We start from the raw sequence: 17,902 nt of genomic DNA, 5'->3' as shown, positions 1-17,902 counted from the left end.
GCAGTACAAGTAGGGTTGCCACCTTTTCTTCAAGCCAAACCCGAACTCTTTAGCGGCCTGGGACACCTTTGAATGCCCCAAGGAGAGCAGTAACGTGGTGCAGATAGAGCACCACAGCAAACAGTGGGTGGGGTCAAATTGCTCTTGCTGACATCATCACCCTGCCCCCCGGTGATGCCGAAACTACCCAAAAACAGCCGCCCGCAGCTCCTGGGTGGTGTCCTGTCATATACAGTCCCCCATCGGATAGTGTACGCTGTGTACTGCGCATGCGCAGTACACAGCACACACAGATTCTGAAAATACCGGACACATTATTCAGACCAGGCTGTGGCTCCCCAAGTAACTAAGATAGTCGCACACAAATCTGTTGTCACTGTTCTGGCATATACTGTCCGCCCCATACTGCGCATTTGCGCAGCGCCTGCACAGTACGGAGCAGAAGAAGCTTTGGAAAATCTCTGAAGATGAACGTCGCCTGCGCCGTAAGTGGAGGTTCTAGCCCCACCATCCAAGTGGACATAGAGTTAGAATAAAAAGAGCCGCGCGAAACGAGGCCAATCCTGAAGCGTGGCGAGGGCCCTCTAATTTTGCCAGCCCTATGTCCCCTTGGATAGTGGGGCTACCACCTCCACTCACGGCGCAGGCGACGTTCATCTTCGGAGATTTTTTGAAGCTTCTTCTGCTCCGTACTGCGCAAGCGCTGCGCATGCGCAGTATGGGGCGGACAGTATATGATGGCAGGACACTATAGGCCAGAACAGTGGCAACAGATTTGTGTGGAACTATCTTGGTTACTTGGGGAGCCACAGCCTGGTCTGAATAATGTGTCCGGGTTTCAGTCCACCTGAAACCCAGACACATGATTCAAAACATGGACTATCCGTGTGAATCCCCGACAGGTGGCAATCCTAACTACAAGGAGCTAGCAAGTTGTGTTTCAATGCAAGGAGGATGCTGATAGAAAAATTAGCAGAATGACGAGCGATAAGCTCATTAGTCTGCTACTTCTCTACTCTGCAGGATTAGGAGGAGACTAGTAAATTAAGTGAAAGAGCAGCTGAAAAAAGATAAAGTCTACTGCCCTACCAGGCAGGTCTGTGCTGTGTGGCAGAGATGTGTTGATCTCAGAATTGGATTTATGGAAATACATTTCTTTTTCAGATATAACAGCTCTCCTATATGTATTTTATCTGTGTGTTCAGTATTTTTCCTGTAGTTTAGCTTTAACATACAATGAAAGTTAAAATAATTACTATATGTATTATTTTAATGCAGACAGTGTCTGTTGGACAAAATCTGCAGCATACAAATACAATGACCTGTGCTAGGATCAGTCATCTGTGGGTAGTCGAGTTATTAAAACACAAAAGGTACACTCCAGATGACATCAGAGTGACGAAACGTGTAGGGCGGAGTAAACACACGTTCTTGCATCACTTTCGGTTGTCGCGATAGTGTCAGCAATACATGCTTTATTGTTTGTATCTAAATGTGAGTACATTTCCACATCTTTTTACTGAAATAAAAGGTTTAATAGTATTACTCTATTGGGATCCTTCTCTCCTTTACATGGTACATGAGTGGAACATTACCAAAATATCTTGGGTGGGCCAGTTCTCAGGGTGCTACACAGTGGCAAATACTGTGAATGCCTTATACCCCAGGCGGGTAAGAAAATTCTGGTGAGTGCAGTCACAATAGGAGCACGGATAAGTCACGTATGCTGTGATCACCTTTTGAAGAGGAAATTTGATCAGCGTTATTTTAATATTTTTTCACTAGCACAAAGCACTTTATTGGACACTAATTATTTAATGCAATGGGATTTTTATATTTTATTTAATTAACTTTATTCATATTTTCCATTGGTATTTTATGTTCACCAGGTGGCACAGTGGTGTAGTGGGTAGCACTCTTGCCTAGCAGTAAAAGTTTATTTGGAACACTTCAAAAATGTTATATTTATATACCACCATTAGTTGTCATTTTATTTTTTGTAGTTATATGTGAGCATATTTGATTATAGTAATTCAATTTTGAATCAATGAATTGCATCACTACTACTTTATCCAATTCTCAGTCAAGTTAGCTTTATACCTATTAAATGAACAGCGCCATATCTACTTTATTTTTAATTTTTTCCTATTATAACACATCGACACAGGCCATCAGGTTTATAAAAGTAAATTTTGTACTAACTGGCAGATACTACAGACCAACCCACATCAACTAGCTAAATACCTATCTATGCCAGCTCATAAACTTCAAATAAAAAAAGTCTTGCAAAAGCACCTGTGTGCGTACTCTATGACTCAGCCCTTGTACACACGGTCGGACATTCTGACAACAAAATCCGTTGGATTTTGTCCGACGGATTTTGTCCGAAGCTTGTGTTGCATACACACGGTCGGACAAAGTTGTCGGAAAATCCGATCGTACGTAACATGATGACGTTATTTCGTTAGGACGGGACTACGTTCATGCTAGTAGCCAATAGCTTTGGTCTAGGAATTTGATCTGAGCATGCGTGGCACTTTGTCCTATCGGAATTCTCTACACACAATCAGACAAAGTCCGATCGGATCGTGTTGTCAGAAAGTTTTATAGCCCAGCTCTCCAGTCCAATGGAGCCCACACACAGTCGGATTATCCGACAACATGGTCCGATCAGACATTTTCCGTCAGAATTTCCGACCGTGTGCACAAGGGCCAACAGACAAAACAGAATGTGCTTTCTTGTTGGAAAGCTACCAATGTAAAGGGTATCTCCTCCAAATGAAAACTGTGTAAGATAGAATGTAAACTACACCTAACAACATAAAATGTATTTCTGTAATCCAGGTACTTTGATATTTCCATTTTACACATGTTCAGTAGTAAGATTGATGCGCTGTGATGAGTAGCAGTTCATAGATTGAATCCCTGCACTCTGTATGTTACATAATCCAGATTTGTGCACTACAATGCTTTGAAAAAGTATTCACACCCCTTGAAATTCTCCACATTTTGTCATGTTGCGACCAAAAACGTAAATGTATTTTATTGGGATTTTATGTGATAGGCCAACACAAAGTGGCACCTAATTGTGAAGCGGAAGGATAATGATAAATGGTTTTCCACATTTTTTACAGATAAATATGTGAAATGTGTGGCATGCATTTGTATTCAGCCCCCTTTACTCGGATAACCCTTACTGAAATCTAGAGGAACAAATTACCTTCAAAAGTCAGTTAAATAGTAAATAGAGTCCACATGTGTGTAATTTAATCTCAGTATAAGGCTGGATTCACACCTATGCATTTTTTGTGCTTTTTGCATTTTGCAGATTTGCACTACAGTCCATTTAAATGGTTTCCTATGGAACATGTTCTATAGTGCAAATCTGCAAAATGCAAAAAGCACAAAAAATGCATAGGTGTGGATCCAGCCTAATTACAGCTGCTCTATGAAGCCCCCTGAGGTTTGTTAGAGAACTTTAGAGAACAAACAGCATCATGAAGGCCAAGCAACACACCAGACAGGTCAGGGATAAAGTTGTGGAGAAGTTTAAAGCAGGGTTAGAGTATAAAAAAATATCCCAAGCTTTGAACATCTCACAGAGCACTTATTCGGGTAAGCAGCCAAGAGGCCTATGGTATCTCTGGAGGAGCTGCAAAGATCCACAGCTCAGGTTGGAGAATCTGTCCACAGGATAACTAATAGTCGTGTATTCCCCAAATCTGACCTTTATGGAAGAGTGGCAAGAAGAAAGCCATAAGAAGTCCTGCTTGCAGTTTGTGGGAAGCCATGTGGGGGACACAGCAAACATGTGGAAGAAGGTGCTCTGGTCAGATGAGAACAAAATTGAGCTTTTGGGCCTAAAAGCAAAACGCTATGTGTGGCGGAAAACTAACACTGCACATCATTCTGAACACACCATCCGCACCGTGAAACATGGTGGTGGCAGCATCATGTTATGGGGACGCTTTTCTTCAGCTGGGACAGATAAGCTGGTCAGAGCTGATGGGAAGATGGATGGAGCCAAATACAGGGCAATCTTAGAAAAAAACCTGTTAAGAGTTTGTAAAACACTTGAGACCGGGGCAGAGGTTCACCTTCTAGCAGGACAACAACCCTAAACATACAGCCAGAGCTACAATGGAATAGTTTAGATCAAAGCATATTCATGTGTTAGAATGGCCCAGTCAAAGTCCAGAGCTAAAATCCAATTGAGAATCTGTGACAAGATTTGAAAATTACTGTTCACAGACGCTCTCCATCCAATCTGACAGAGCTTGAGCTATTTTGCAAAGAAGAATGGGCAAAAATATCACTCCGGGTGTGAAAAGCTGGTAGAGACATCCACAGAAAGACTTGCAGCTGTAATTGCACCGAAAGGTGGTTCTACAAAGTATTGACTGGGGGGGAGGGGGGTCTGAATACAAATGCACACCACACGTTTCAGATATTTATTTGTAAAATTTGAAAAACATTTATCATTTTCCTTCCACTTCACAATTATGTGCCACATATTATGTTAGATGCTGAAGCCCGCTGTTGGCTGACAGCACAGAGCTGATCCAAGCTGAGGAAAAATCGCAACCATACGGTCAGGATCCACCCAGAACCCTAGACCGTTGCCTGGTTCAGCCTTTCATTTTTCTAATCAATTGTCACTCAGCTATTAGTGATACCTAATAAATGTATAGGGTGATTGATTGTCATTATATCATTTAATTGCTTTACCTTTTAGATAATCATTATTTAATTTCATAAACTTTTAGACAATAATTTTTCAGGAAACACATGAATATATTTTGCTTTATAGTGAGCCCTTGAGAGCCTGAGCCAGCCTCTCCCATCCCCCTCCACAGCCCAGCACTCCAGTGAGTGGGGGAGAGGGGGCAGAGCAGAGAGCCGGTGACTGACAGTCTCCTGCTCTCTGCTCACGGAGCACTGGGAAACAAGCGATCAGGGGTGTTAGATTGCTCGGTTCTCAGCCTTAGAGGCACTGGGGACCGATGCTGCATCCACCTAGGTAAGTATTATATAAGAAAAAAATAAATAACTTCACTTTTACATGACTTATCCGCTTGCCAACCGCCTCACGCCGATATATATCGGCAGAAGGGCTCGTACAGGAAAACGAATGTACCTGTACGTTGCCCTTTAAGAGGCGGCCAGCGGGTGCCCACGGCAAGCTCTGTGAGTTGGGTCGTGGGTCCCGCAGACTCGATGTATGCGGGGATACCCGTGATTGTCACACAAAGAGGAAGAACAGGGAGATGCTAATGTAAACAAGCATCTCCCCGTTCTGCCTAGTGACAGTGTCACTGATCTCTGCTCCCTGTGATTGGGACATAGATCAGTGATGTGTCACACATAGCCACACCCCCCCCACAGTTAGAATCACTCCCCAGGACACACTTAACCCCTACACTGCCCCCTAGTGGTTAACCTCTTTACTGCCAGTGTCATTTACACAGGAATCAGTGCATTTGTATAGCACGGATTGCTGTATAAGTGACAATGGTCCCAAACATGTGTCAAAAATGTCTGATGTGTCCACCATAATGTCGCAGTCATGATAAAAATCGCTGATCGCTGCCATTACTAGTAAAAAATTATTAATAAAAATGCCATAAAATTATCCCCTATTTTGTAAACGCTATAACTTTTGCACAAACCAATCAATAAACGCTTATTGTTTTTTTTTTAACACAAAAAAATGTAGAAGAATACATATAGGCCTATACTGAGGGAAAAATTTTTATATATATATATATATATATATTTTTTTTTTTAATTATAGCAAAATGTAAAAAATAATGCATTTTTTTCAAAATTGTTGCTTTTTTTTTTGTTTATAGCGCAAAAAATAAAAACCGCAGGGGTGATCAAATACCATCAAAAGAAAGCTCTATTTGTGGGAAAAAAAGGACGTCAATTTTGTTTGGGAGCCATGTTGTTGCTTAAAGCGACGCAGTGCCGAATCGCAAAAAGTGCTCTGGTCAGGAAGGGGGTAAATTCTTCTGGGGCTGAAGTGGTTAAAGGATAAATTTCCCTTTGGGAATATGTTACATTTTTCCAGCCATTTTTTAGGGTGGAACATGTAACATGTTCCCACTACTTCAGCCACTCCCTGATTACCCCCTTCCCTATGACAGCAGTATGGGTAGAAGTTCCCCATACACGTTGTCATTTTTTTGAAAAGAGCGTGGCTGTGCAGGGCTCTGCCCACATGACCGTGTCAGCCATTCACAGAGTTCTGGGAATAAATGAACTACAAGTACGGACATGCTTTGTGACTGGTCACTTGTAGTTCTCAGTGAACTATTACGGTGCTGTTAAGCGCTGTGGTAGTTCATTGACTCTTCCTGTCAATGTGAAACTGCGTGCAATGCTGTACAATGTACAGACGGGCAGCTTACACTGACAGCCTGCAGGAGACCTGCTGATTGCTGCTGCAATGCTTTTCAGGCTCCTACACAAAACAAAAAGCAAATGCATTTTTTAACTGCAAAAAATGTTTATGTTTTATTTATTTTTTAAAAGTGAACTTATTCTTGAAAGCACATGTTCTTACAAAACAAAAAACAACATAATATTGTAGTGCTGACCTCCTGAGCATGGGGGGAAAAAATGTTTTTGGCCTTTAGTTCTACTTAAAGTAGAGGTACACTTTAATGCCGCATACACACGACCGGACTTTCTGGCAGACTAGGTCCGACGGTCTTCCCGACGGACTTTCGACAGACTTTCTGAATGAACGGACTTGGCCACACATGAACGGACTAAGTCCATTCGAAAGCCCGTTCGTTTTGTACGTGATGACGTAAGACGGGACTAAAAAAGAAAGTTAAGAAAGTTCAATAGCCAGTAGTCAATAGCTTTCCTTGCTTCGTATTTGGTCCGTCGGACCAGCATACAGATGAACGGTTTTCCGGGTAGGAATTGAGTCAGTCGGACAGATTTGAAACATGTTCTATTTCTAGGTCCGTCAGTTTATTTAAACGAAAAACGATTGGATTAGCCCACACACGATCGGATTGTCCGACAGAATGATTCCATCGGGCCTAGTCTTCCGAAAAGTCCGGTCATGTGTACTCGGAATCAGAAATGCACTTGGAATTATCTATAAAGAAGATGAAATTTAAATAACTGAAGATTCTGGCTAGGGGCTAAAAAGTGAATTGTGTTCTTTGACTATTTCCTTGTTTTGCTTATAAAAGTATTTCATAACTGATTTAAGTTCACCTTGTGACCAAGATACATTCTTGGTCACAAGCCAGTACAACTCAACGAGCAATAACGAGACTGATGACAATCAGAGACAAACGAATGTCTTTACCGAAAACTTTGCACACAGGACATGGGCGATAAAATGGCTGATAAAACTACAGTAGCATTTCTTGACTTTGACCTTAAAAACATGACTCACATCGCTCCATTTAAATACACTGAGATAGCAGCTTGTGTAATAAAACCGAATTCCCTCAGAGATAATGAACCCACTTTTTATTCTGGTATTGCTTGTTAATCAACCCATTCAAAACATCACTGAAATAACACACAACCTCCTCGACTTATATCCAACTCCAGCCAAACCTTTTTTCGGAAATTCAGCCAGCAAAAGACCGATGAGAGCTTTTGGTCGGAAAATGCGATCGTGTGTATGCTCCATCAGACTTTTGCTGGCCGAATTTTGGGCAGCAAAAGATTGAGAGCATGTTCTCAATTTTTCGGTCGGAAAAAGTTCCTATCCGAAAATGCGTTCGTCTGTATGCAATTCTGACGCGCAAAAGCTCACGCATGCTCAGATTCAACTACAAGATGGAAGCTATTGGCTACTGGCTATCGAACTTTCTTCTTCTAGTCCCGTCGTATGTGATGTACGTCACCACGTTCTTGACGGTCGGAATTTGGTGTGACCGTGTGTATGCAAGACAGCTTGAGCAGAATCCCGTCGGAATTCGGTCGGGAAAACCATCAGAACTTTTTCCGACCAAAATTCTGATCGTGTGTACGCGGCATTAGTCTTGGAGTGTAGAAGGATTAGAAGCTCTGTTTTTTTACTGCTAGTTGGCATTTTTTACCTCGCTTCTGCTCTATTCAAAAACATTACTTTCAGTAATAATCAAAAAAATTAAATGAATAATAATAATCGTCAGAATTTTTTTTTAAATTGTGTCCCCTTTACATTGGTGATCAGTATAGCGATCTTTATTTTTTTATTTTCATTTCTTTAGCTCTTTTCTCCTTGGGGACTCAAATCACTTAGGAGGTGGGGTAGCCATCTTGAGCACACTCAGTTGAGCTATTTACCCTACCAGCATGTCTTTAGAGTTTGGGAGGAAATCTGAGTACCCAGGGGGTAACCTGCACAAGCCAAGGGATGACATACAAACTCCTTGCAGGTAATGTCCTGGTCAGGATTCAAACTGAAGGCCAAAGGCAGAAACGCTAACAGCCACTAAGTCATCAAGCTGTACTGCCCATTGTCAACATTCTTGGTCAGTGGGATTAGGACCCCTTACATTGGTGATTAGTGTAGTGACCTTTTACATTGATGGTGAGTGGAAATGTAGTACAGCCATACCCCACTTTTAAGTACACATTGGGGTTTATTTACTAAAGCTGGAAAGTGCAAAATCAGGCTCCCTTCTGCACAAAAACCAATGAGCTTCTAATCCCAGATTGTTCAATTACGGCTTTGGCAATAAAACCTGGAAGCTCATTGGTTTCTATGCAGAAGTCAGCCTGATTTTGCACTTTCCAGCTTTAGTAAATAAACCCCATTGTGTACTTAAAAGTGGGGTATGCCTGTAAGTGGTACTGTAGGTTGTTAGGTGTGACCTCAACAAGTCACCTATTTGTCAGGTTATGTTACCGTTTCCCAATTGTTAGTTAGAGTTCTTATCCAAGCAAAGAGACACAGAGGTATTCAGTATTTCTGCTCAGAAGTCCGTCGTTAACTCTGACTGTCTCTGACTGACTCTGGCTCTGAGGCTTCTTTATTACATCTTTTATAGACAGAAAAGGGCAAACATCAGCAAATGTAAAAAAACAACATTTTTGCAAAGGAAAGACAATTCTCCGGGTGTTATCAGCTGATAAGACAATCTTCTGGGCGTAGACTGCTTTTTAGGGCTGATGCGGCCTCTTCTTGATGAGTACGTGACAATAGATGACTAGTCCTTATTTTAAAGAGAAGGATAGAAAAATACATGTATTTAGTAAGACATAAGGTCAACCATTTTGTTTCAACATATACCTTAATCCTTACATTTCCCCCTTTGACATCACCCCTCCCTCTTGCCCTGGGTCCACCTGAACAAGTTCTAGTCGGCCTATATCCAGAGTACTCTCCCTGACCGCGAGTTGTCAGAGGGGTATATACCCATCCCCCTGGACAGTACCAACATCTAAAATTCAGGAAGAGTGGCTTTTCTGACAGATGGGTGATGTCAAGAAACTAAATCTACCTATCTTCACAAAAGTTCCATCTTTTCCGCATCATTTACCTTGGCTTTCTTGCAAAAGCACATGAGCAGTTTAAAGCATGCATAAAAGAAAAATACGAATAAGAGCACCACTATAATCGTCATTGCTGCCTTCTTAACCCAAGAGAATAACCCTGAGAAACTAAAAGTTCCACCAAACGGATCCCAGTCGCGACCAATATTTCGGGCCTTCTCTTGTAAATTCTTTACTTCCATACGGTGTTGTGCAATGATGTCATAATAGTCAGGTACCTCAATGCTGGTGTTATGTATCCAAGTACAGCACTCATAGTCCTCAGTAGTTTCACAGAGTCCTGTCAGTGCTGCACTCATACTTTCAATTGCTAATTCATGTAATTCTAATTGTTGTCTGATGGCTCTGGTCTCCAGATTTAACTTAGTAATATCATCAGAGTTTTTCTCCAAAACATCATTAATAATTCCTGTATAGTTATTTAGTTGTTTCATTAAGTCTATACCCCATCCTGTCCAGGACGGGAACCAAGCCCATGCCATGTCCTTCTTCAGGAATATTTCTCTTTTACTACGATACCTGAGGGGATATCTAGGATGCATGCTAGCTTCTAATAGGTGATCACCTCGTTCATCACCTACTACTCCCATTACTGGTACTAAACTTGCGAGGTAGCACCATCCCTGAGCTCTTCTAGGTATCCAAGTATAACATTTATCCTCACAACAGATGTATATATTGTTTCCTAGAGCTACTGATCTTGAACTGATATCATTTCTATAACGAGAGGTGTATCCATAGAGGGATAAGTTGGATACTAACCACCTAACATTATTATCCACAATGTTAGTGAGGAAGTCAGATAATGTCTGGTGTGTGCTGGAATTACTGGGATAGAAGCTTCCATTTAATACGACAATGGACAAATTAAACTTGCTGTCTTGGCATTCTCCATTTCCTCCCGTTGTGTTCCCTAAGCTGAAACACCAATCAGGGGAAAAGGCGAGGCCATTTGACTTAAACATTACTGTCTCGCTGGTATTTGTTCTAATTATGTTAATGCTACTGTTAGCAAGATCAGTATAGTTTATAGGAACTGCCATCAGTGGTATACTTGCTGTGCTGGGGTGTAATTTGCTACAAATCCAACATTTCTCATATCCTGACTTCTGGGCATAAGCATATTTAAACTTCAGTAATAACATTTTTTTAGAAAATCCTTCATCCTTGTGTATTTTATTCTGTGAGGTAACCAAACTATTAGCCAGAATTACTGAAACAATAAAAAGATACATGTTGTCATTTGCCAACTGGCTCCTTTTTACAATGAGAAGCGTGGATCCAGGTAGGTTTCCCTTCCAATTTCACTGAGGTTGCTGTAATCAATAGCACCTGGAAAGGACCTTCAAACCTTGGTTCCAGTGTCTTTCTGGTATGTTTCTTTACATACACATAGTCTCCTGGTTGTAGATCGTGTGTACCTGTGACAGAATTAGGGTCTGGAAGAGAAGAATACACACTCTTGTGGATTTTAGTCAGACGCTGTTGCAACTGTATTACATACGTAGTTAAACTATCACATTGTAATTGCATACTTTGAGGAAAATATAAACCTAATCTAGGTGCACTTCCAAACAGTATTTCATATGGGGATAACCCGGTTTTTCCTGTTGGGGTGTACCTAATAGAGAACAAAGCTAAGGGTAGGCACTCAGGCCATGGTTTGTTCAACTCCTGCATAGCTTTTTGTATTTTCAGCTTGATTGTACCATTTACTCTTTCTACTGATCCTGAACTCTGTGGGTGGTAAGGGGTATGAAAACTTTGTTGAACCCCTAACATTGCCATCACATTTTGCATTATTTCTCCCGTGAAATGTGTCCCCCTATCTGATTCTATTGTTTCTGGGAGACCAAACCTAGGTATCAGCTCAGTAATCAGTTTCTTGGCGGTGGCTTTTGCCGTAGCTGATTTCACAGGATAACTTTCGGACCAGCCTGAAAATAGGCAGATGCACACGAGAACAAATTCAAAGGGGCCGCTCTTAGGCATTTGTATGTAGTCAATCTGCAGTCTCTGAAAGGGATATTGGGCCCGGACCTGATGTTTACGTGGGGTTTTCACTCTCTGTCCTGGGTTATTAATCAGACAGATTTGGCATGCAGCACAGTAGTTCCTTGCAGTACTACTGAATCCAGGGGCTAGCCATCCTTGGCTTACAATCCTATACATAGAATTGGAGCTGACATGAGTGGGTAAGTGAACAGCCGCTGCCATTGCGGGGTATAGAGAAGCGGGTAGACATATTTTGTCTCCTTCTCTCCATACATTGTCAAGGCCTGGTGCAGCTCCCTCCTTAACCCAACGGTCCTTCTCAATAGCCCCTGCTTGTTCCTGTAGTTCCATTAGCTGCTGCCATGTGGTTTCGGGCATACTCACCTGTACTGTGGCTAAGGTCTCAGGGCTTACTTCCCCTAGAGCTGCCTTCTTTGCAGTTAAATCTGCAAATGCGTTTCCTTTTGCCTCAGTTGTTTTTGCGCTCGTGTGTGCCGCTATCTTCATGATGGCTACTCTTATAACCTTTTGAAGATTGTTCAGGACTCTTTTGATTCCTTCACCATGTTTAACAGGTGTGCCTGCTGCTGTAAGGTAACCTCTAGCTTTCCATATGTGGCCATAATCATGTGCCACACCGTAGGCGTATGCGGAATCAGTGTAAATGTTCCCTTCTTGTCCCTCCAAGTGTTCTAGGGCTTTCTCTAGAGCGGTTAGTTCCGCTTCTTGTGCCGACATGTGTGCTGGTAGTGACTTTGCCTCAATTACCTGTGTGTCCGTTACCACAGCATAACCTGTGTGATATTTACCTTTGTCATCGGCAAATCTACTACCATCTATGTACAGTGTGTGTTCTGCATTTGCAATGGGTATGTCTGTGACATGTGGGAACCCCGTGGTTTCTTGTTCCATAAGTTGGAAACAATCGTGTTCATCAGATGTTATGTCCTGAAATGAAAGTGTGTCAGAATCCTGAGTATCTTGTGCTGTATCTACACCATTATCATCATTACTCCCCCCTGTCAAATCTGTCTGTAATGGTAAAAGCTGTGCTAAGTTAAAAGAAGTGCATCGCTGAAAGGTAACATTGGGGGGTAGGAGCAAGGTGCATTGTAGACGCAGCTGCCTTGCCATTGATATGTGTTTTTGGCTGGACCTGTGACAAGATGGCGTGTATGTCATGTGTGGTATGTACCACTACAGGATTGTCTAAGACAATTTCTGAGGATTTGTCAATGATAATTGACACTGCTGCAACTGCTCGTACACAGGACGGTGATCCTCTAGAGACAGGATCGAGAGCCGCCGAGAAGTATGCTACCGGCCTTTGTTTGATGTGTTGTTGTGTCAACACCCCTGTTGCGTGTCCCGTGATTTCAGCAATGTACAAATGAAATGTTTTGGTATAATCAGGGATCCCGATCGCAGGTGCCGAAATTAGTAACCTTTTTAAGGTGCTAAAAGATTCATGACCTGCTTCTGTGAGTACATAGGGTACTATTTTCAAGCAATCATATAATGGCTGCATCAGAGAACTGGCATGTGGTATCCATTGTCTACAATATGATACCATTCCCAGAAACATACGAAGTTGCTTAAAGTTGCGTGGGATATTCATTTGTCTTATGGCCTGGACTCGGTCTTCAGTGAGGTGTCGAGTACCCTGGGATATACAGTGGCCCAAAAAGACAACCTTTTTCTGGCATACCTGTAACTTAGTTCTATTCACCTTGCACCCTTTTTCAGCCAGGAATTGTAACAATGAGAGAGTGGCTTTTAAACAAGTATCGTTATCCGGACAACATAACAATAGGTCATCTACATATTGCAACAATACACAAGTGTCAGGCGGTAGCCATTCCCCCTATTTTTACTTTTTAAGGTTTAGTCAGTGGGGCATCGGACAGGAGTCCGTCATAACCACTTATGGGTATGGTGTCACGGGACGTCATGTGTGGAGGGACTACTGAATCAGACAACAGACTACGTGACGCTCCTGTGTCAACCAAACAAGGAATATGTTTACCTTCCACCTTCATCAACATGTGGAGCATTTTGTTCTCTGATTCAGCTAGGACTGGGGCAAGTCATGCGGTTGGATCGTCCCTATCATTGGTACGCCTCTGTCTGTAGTCCCTCGTGTCTCTGTCCGTGTTTCCTTCCTGTTCGTCTTTTATCCTTTTCCTACAGTCTCTTTTTATATGTCCCACCTTGTTGCAGTAATAACAGGTAAGAGGTTTACGGGAGGAATTCCCTCCTTCATTGACCCGGGCAACAGTGTTAACTCCCGGTGTCCTTCTGGGTTTAGTTTCTGCTAAATCAGCCTCTATGCCTTGTGCTTTCTGCAACAATGTTCCTCTGTCCCGTATGGCTCTCCATTCGGGAGTACATGCCTTCAGTTTGTCACCTATTTGGGGTACTAGTCCTTCCATAAACTGTCGATTGAAAGCCCTAATGGTGACGGGTAAGGCTAAATCTAGACCTTCGTCAGCCATCATGCTTTCCATGTTGAGGTAAAATTCTGTAACAGTCTGACCTGGGGCCTGTTTTATGGGCGCTGTCGAACCCCTTTCCTGCTGTTTCCCTTGGCAAAATTCTCGTAACTGAGCAATAAACAGGGGTCTAGAGTCTATATGACGAGGGTGTATTCCTGGTGGATCTGTGGTAGGATCCCCATTCGGTCTATGTGGAGCAATTTCATTCATAAATTGATTAAACATCGTTAGTGTCATTTTATGTCTACATATATCTTCCCCATCTTGCCAAGTTGCTTCATGTGTGTCTAGTAATTGTGTCACGAATCTACAGAATGCGACAGGTTTTGCTACGGGATCAGGAGCATTCTGTATTAATGCCATAAGAGTGTCAGCCGACCAAGGTGTCCATGTCCTCAGAACGACTTGTCGGGTCACTGTAGGTGGCTGTCCTGCTTGACCCGCATTTGGATTATTTACTTGTATTACCCTAGTCCGACTATGGACTGGAGCTACGGGCTCTGGTCTTTGAGCGCCGCAATGCACACATTCCTGTGCCCAGTCTGGGTTCTGGATACCGCATACTCGGCATACCCATCCTCTTCCTCTTAAGGAAGGATAAAGTTTTGGTCTTTCATTACCTGGTGTGGTGGTGTTATAAGGAGGTGGAGTACCTCCCGTATTTACCCTATCGCCGGGAGCAGAAGGAAGACTTTTGTGTCGGACCTTCATATCCCATCCACCCTTTTCCTGACAATACTCCCATCCCTCCTCTTTAGCCCTGTTGGAAACCTTAATTAAACATTGTATTTGTGATACCCATCTGTTCTGCAATATCTCTCCCTGTCTGTCTTTCTTTATTTCTTCCCAACCTTCTACACTTAATCCATTTTCTCCATCCATCCCCAATTTCTTGAGAATCCTATTCGTGCCCTGTGCCTTATCCTTCCCATACAACATTGTAATTATGTCTTTAACAGCATAACATTTCTGAGGTTCCTCCTGGGGTTTACCATGTGTCTGGCCCATTTTGACAGTCCTGCCTAGGTGGCGTTTGGATCACTTACTAAGTGTCTCGTTGCCTTCTCCTCCTAGGGTGCCAAAATACTAAAAACCTCTCCTGGATGAGATTTCTGAAATCGAATTACCTTATATGCTAGCCAACTGACAAATATTATGACCAGACTGACGGCTACAACATATACAAGCATTCCCTTTTGGTGGCCAAACACATATGACTAGGTCTCCGGGACTTTGTGGAGACCTTTATTCCCTTCCCATTACCATGGAATCTCTCAGCATTCGTTTCTTATTCCTGCTTTATCGAGGCAGTCAGGACTTATACTTTCAACCCGTTTTTAGGCTCATGAATCAAAAAGCGTATATCAAACTTAAGTGTCGGACCCCCAAAGTACTCTTACGAGTTAAGGGCGCATTCCGTTACCCATTGGGATGATATATGTTTCAATTCACACCATACAAACAGGGCTTATCTCAGTCACAACAGACAGATGACAAGTAGACAGACAAGAAACAACGGTAACATAAGCCAAAATATTAAGTTCAAGACCCGCTTACTACAGAGGTTGGTGTTTACCTGAAGAACAATTCAGACAGATCAGGTGGGCACAAATCTAAGAAGCACAGAGTTTATAAGAAAATAAAGCTTTTCTTACCTGCGCAGGATTTGTCTGTGGTTCTTGATGTGCCCGACCATTTCGTTCCGTCCTTATGTTCGTTCGCCTCTTGTAGTTTCTTCAGCGAGTCCGTGTTCGCGGCGCCAGAAATGTTAGGTGTGACCTCAACAAGTCACCTATTTGTCAGGTTATGTTACCGTTTCCCAATTGTTAGTTAGAGTTCTTATCCAAGCAAAGAGACACAGAGGTATTCAGTATTTCTGCTCAGAAGTCCGTCGTTAACTCTGACTGTCTCTGACTGACTCTGGCTCTGAGGCTTCTTTATTACATCTTTTATAGACAGAAAAGGGCAAACATCAGCAAATGTAAAAAAACAACATTTTTGCAAAGGAAAGACAATTCTCCGGGTGTTATCAGCTGATAAGACAATCTTCTGGGCGTAGACTGCTTTTTAGGGCTGATGCGGCCTCTTCTTGATGAGTACGTGACAATAGATGACTAGTCCTTATTTTAAAGAGAAGGATAGAAAAATACATGTATTTAGTAAGACATAAGGTCAACCATTTTGTTTCAACATATACCTTAATCCTTACAAGGTGCACCCCATATATGTGGCTTTTAGTGTAGTCATACCTCCCAACTTTCCCATTTTCTGCAAGATTGTCCCGGGGTGAGAACGAAATCTGAGGGTCCCCCAGACCCAGTTTATGTCCTGGAGCCGAGTGCTGGAATGCTCATCCCAGCCAGCACTGCTGACCACCGACAGGTACAGGGTCTTGTACAGGAGCATGCATATGGCACAGAGTTGCTAGGAAAGGCTAGGAACATACACACTCAGAGTGCTCTGAGCCTCTGTGCTGCTCTAAGGTCTGAGTTGTGGAGGATGGACAGAGGAGGGTAGGATGATGATCTGGGTTCTAAAGAAGGTCTGATCTGGGAGTCTGAAGTAAAGGTAAAGGTGGGGAGGTCTGAAGAGACGTTTAAAGGGGGTGCTGATCAGGGCAGGGGTCTGAAGGAAGCTTTAAGCCAAGATGATCTGAGATCAGAAGAGAACTTATCTGAGACCCGAAGGGGCGTTTAAAGGTGGCTAATCTAAGATAAGAAGAGAAGTATAATAAGTTTGAAGGGCTGATCTGAAGCCTGAAATAGAGTTTAAGGGGGAGCTGAACTGAGATCTGAATCTTAAGAGGGTCTTATTATATTTCCTCTCACCGACCAACAGCATTAGTCATTTTTCACAAACTGCCCACTGCTCCTAGTGATTAAAAATTCCAGGCTTTTTTTCTGACACATACCACCAAAAGCAAGGCATTTTCCCACTGCCTAAATGGTCAGTGGGAAAAATGATCTGTTACATTGGTGGTCAGTGGGAAGAATGCACCTTTACATTGGGGTCAGTGGGAAACATGCCTCTTACCGTGATGGAAAGCAGGAAGAATGCCCCTTATATTGGTGGTCAGTGGGGAAATTATAAAATATTCCATTACAATGTGGATTATTGGGAGGAATGCCCCTTACACCTGTTACCAGCAGGGACCCCTACTTTTTAATATATTTGCAAATGATATAGGGTCTGGGACTTGCCTACATGGTAGGCCTGGTATCTGGCATCAGGGCTGAGAGGCAAAACTCTGGTCAACTGGAAAGAATGATGATTATGAGGCCATAAAGTACTCTATATTTATGAAGTATCTATGGACACCAGAAGTATATTACATGGAATTCAGGTTGCTGCAGAGAGGACTTGGAGATACTTTCACAGATATGGTAAGCTGTCAACACTCCAGCAGTGCACTAAAGTGTTCGAGAAAGAGGCAGGATCACCTCGAAATGCGTAGCACTCTATTCACACCTCCTGGCGTCTGATGTCACAGATTTGGTTCCCACGCCTGTCAGAGAAGCTTCCCTGCTTCCTGGTTGTCCCTGGGTCGGTGCTGCTAGCTGCACATTGTGGACTGGATTCTCTGCATCTGTGATACTGTGGTTCCAGCAGCAGACCACCAGATTGAGATATTGTTGACAGGCACTTATTCTTCTGATGCTTGTGAGTTGCCAAATGTCTTTTTATTCAATAAACATATGTTTACTATGCTTAGACTGCGCCCTCTGCTGTCTGTTTGGTTTGTTACTCTAAAGATCTCTTCAATCTCCTGAGGCGCTGCACTGAATGTTTTGGAGCTTGTGGAAATTAACCCCCCATGTACCTGTCAAGGACATTGAAGAACTCATGCTTCACTGCTTGCATCATTACCTATTTTTTTTATTTTGCAAGGAATG

General features: G+C 42.6%; 1 protein-coding gene across 3 annotated transcripts in view; it reads right to left on the bottom strand.

Moving 5' to 3' along the window:
* Positions 1 to 17,902, bottom strand: part of LOC143935475 (heat shock factor protein 4-like) — a 74,177-nt gene that overhangs the window by 53,730 nt on the left and 2,545 nt on the right. The window contains exon 2 of one of the 3 annotated variants that reach the window (XM_077459379.1): positions 8,833 to 16,129. The exons of the other annotated variants lie outside the window; for them this stretch is intronic. Within the exon in view, the coding sequence (XP_077315505.1) occupies positions 10,759 to 12,696 (1,938 nt within the window). The 5' untranslated portion in view covers positions 12,697 to 16,129 and the 3' untranslated portion in view covers positions 8,833 to 10,758. Of the gene's footprint in view, positions 1 to 8,832; positions 16,130 to 17,902 lie in introns of those variants that run through there. 3 annotated transcript variants of the gene reach the window in all.

Source organism: Lithobates pipiens, unplaced genomic scaffold (genome assembly GCF_037356315.1).
Source record: "Lithobates pipiens isolate NorthernLeopardFrog02 unplaced genomic scaffold, aLitPip1_a1.2 Scaffold_28, whole genome shotgun sequence".
NCBI classification, from domain to species: domain Eukaryota; kingdom Metazoa; phylum Chordata; class Amphibia; order Anura; family Ranidae; genus Lithobates; species Lithobates pipiens.
The sequence above is the reverse complement of the archived record's forward strand: the minus strand, read 5'-3'. Positions and strand labels throughout refer to the sequence as shown.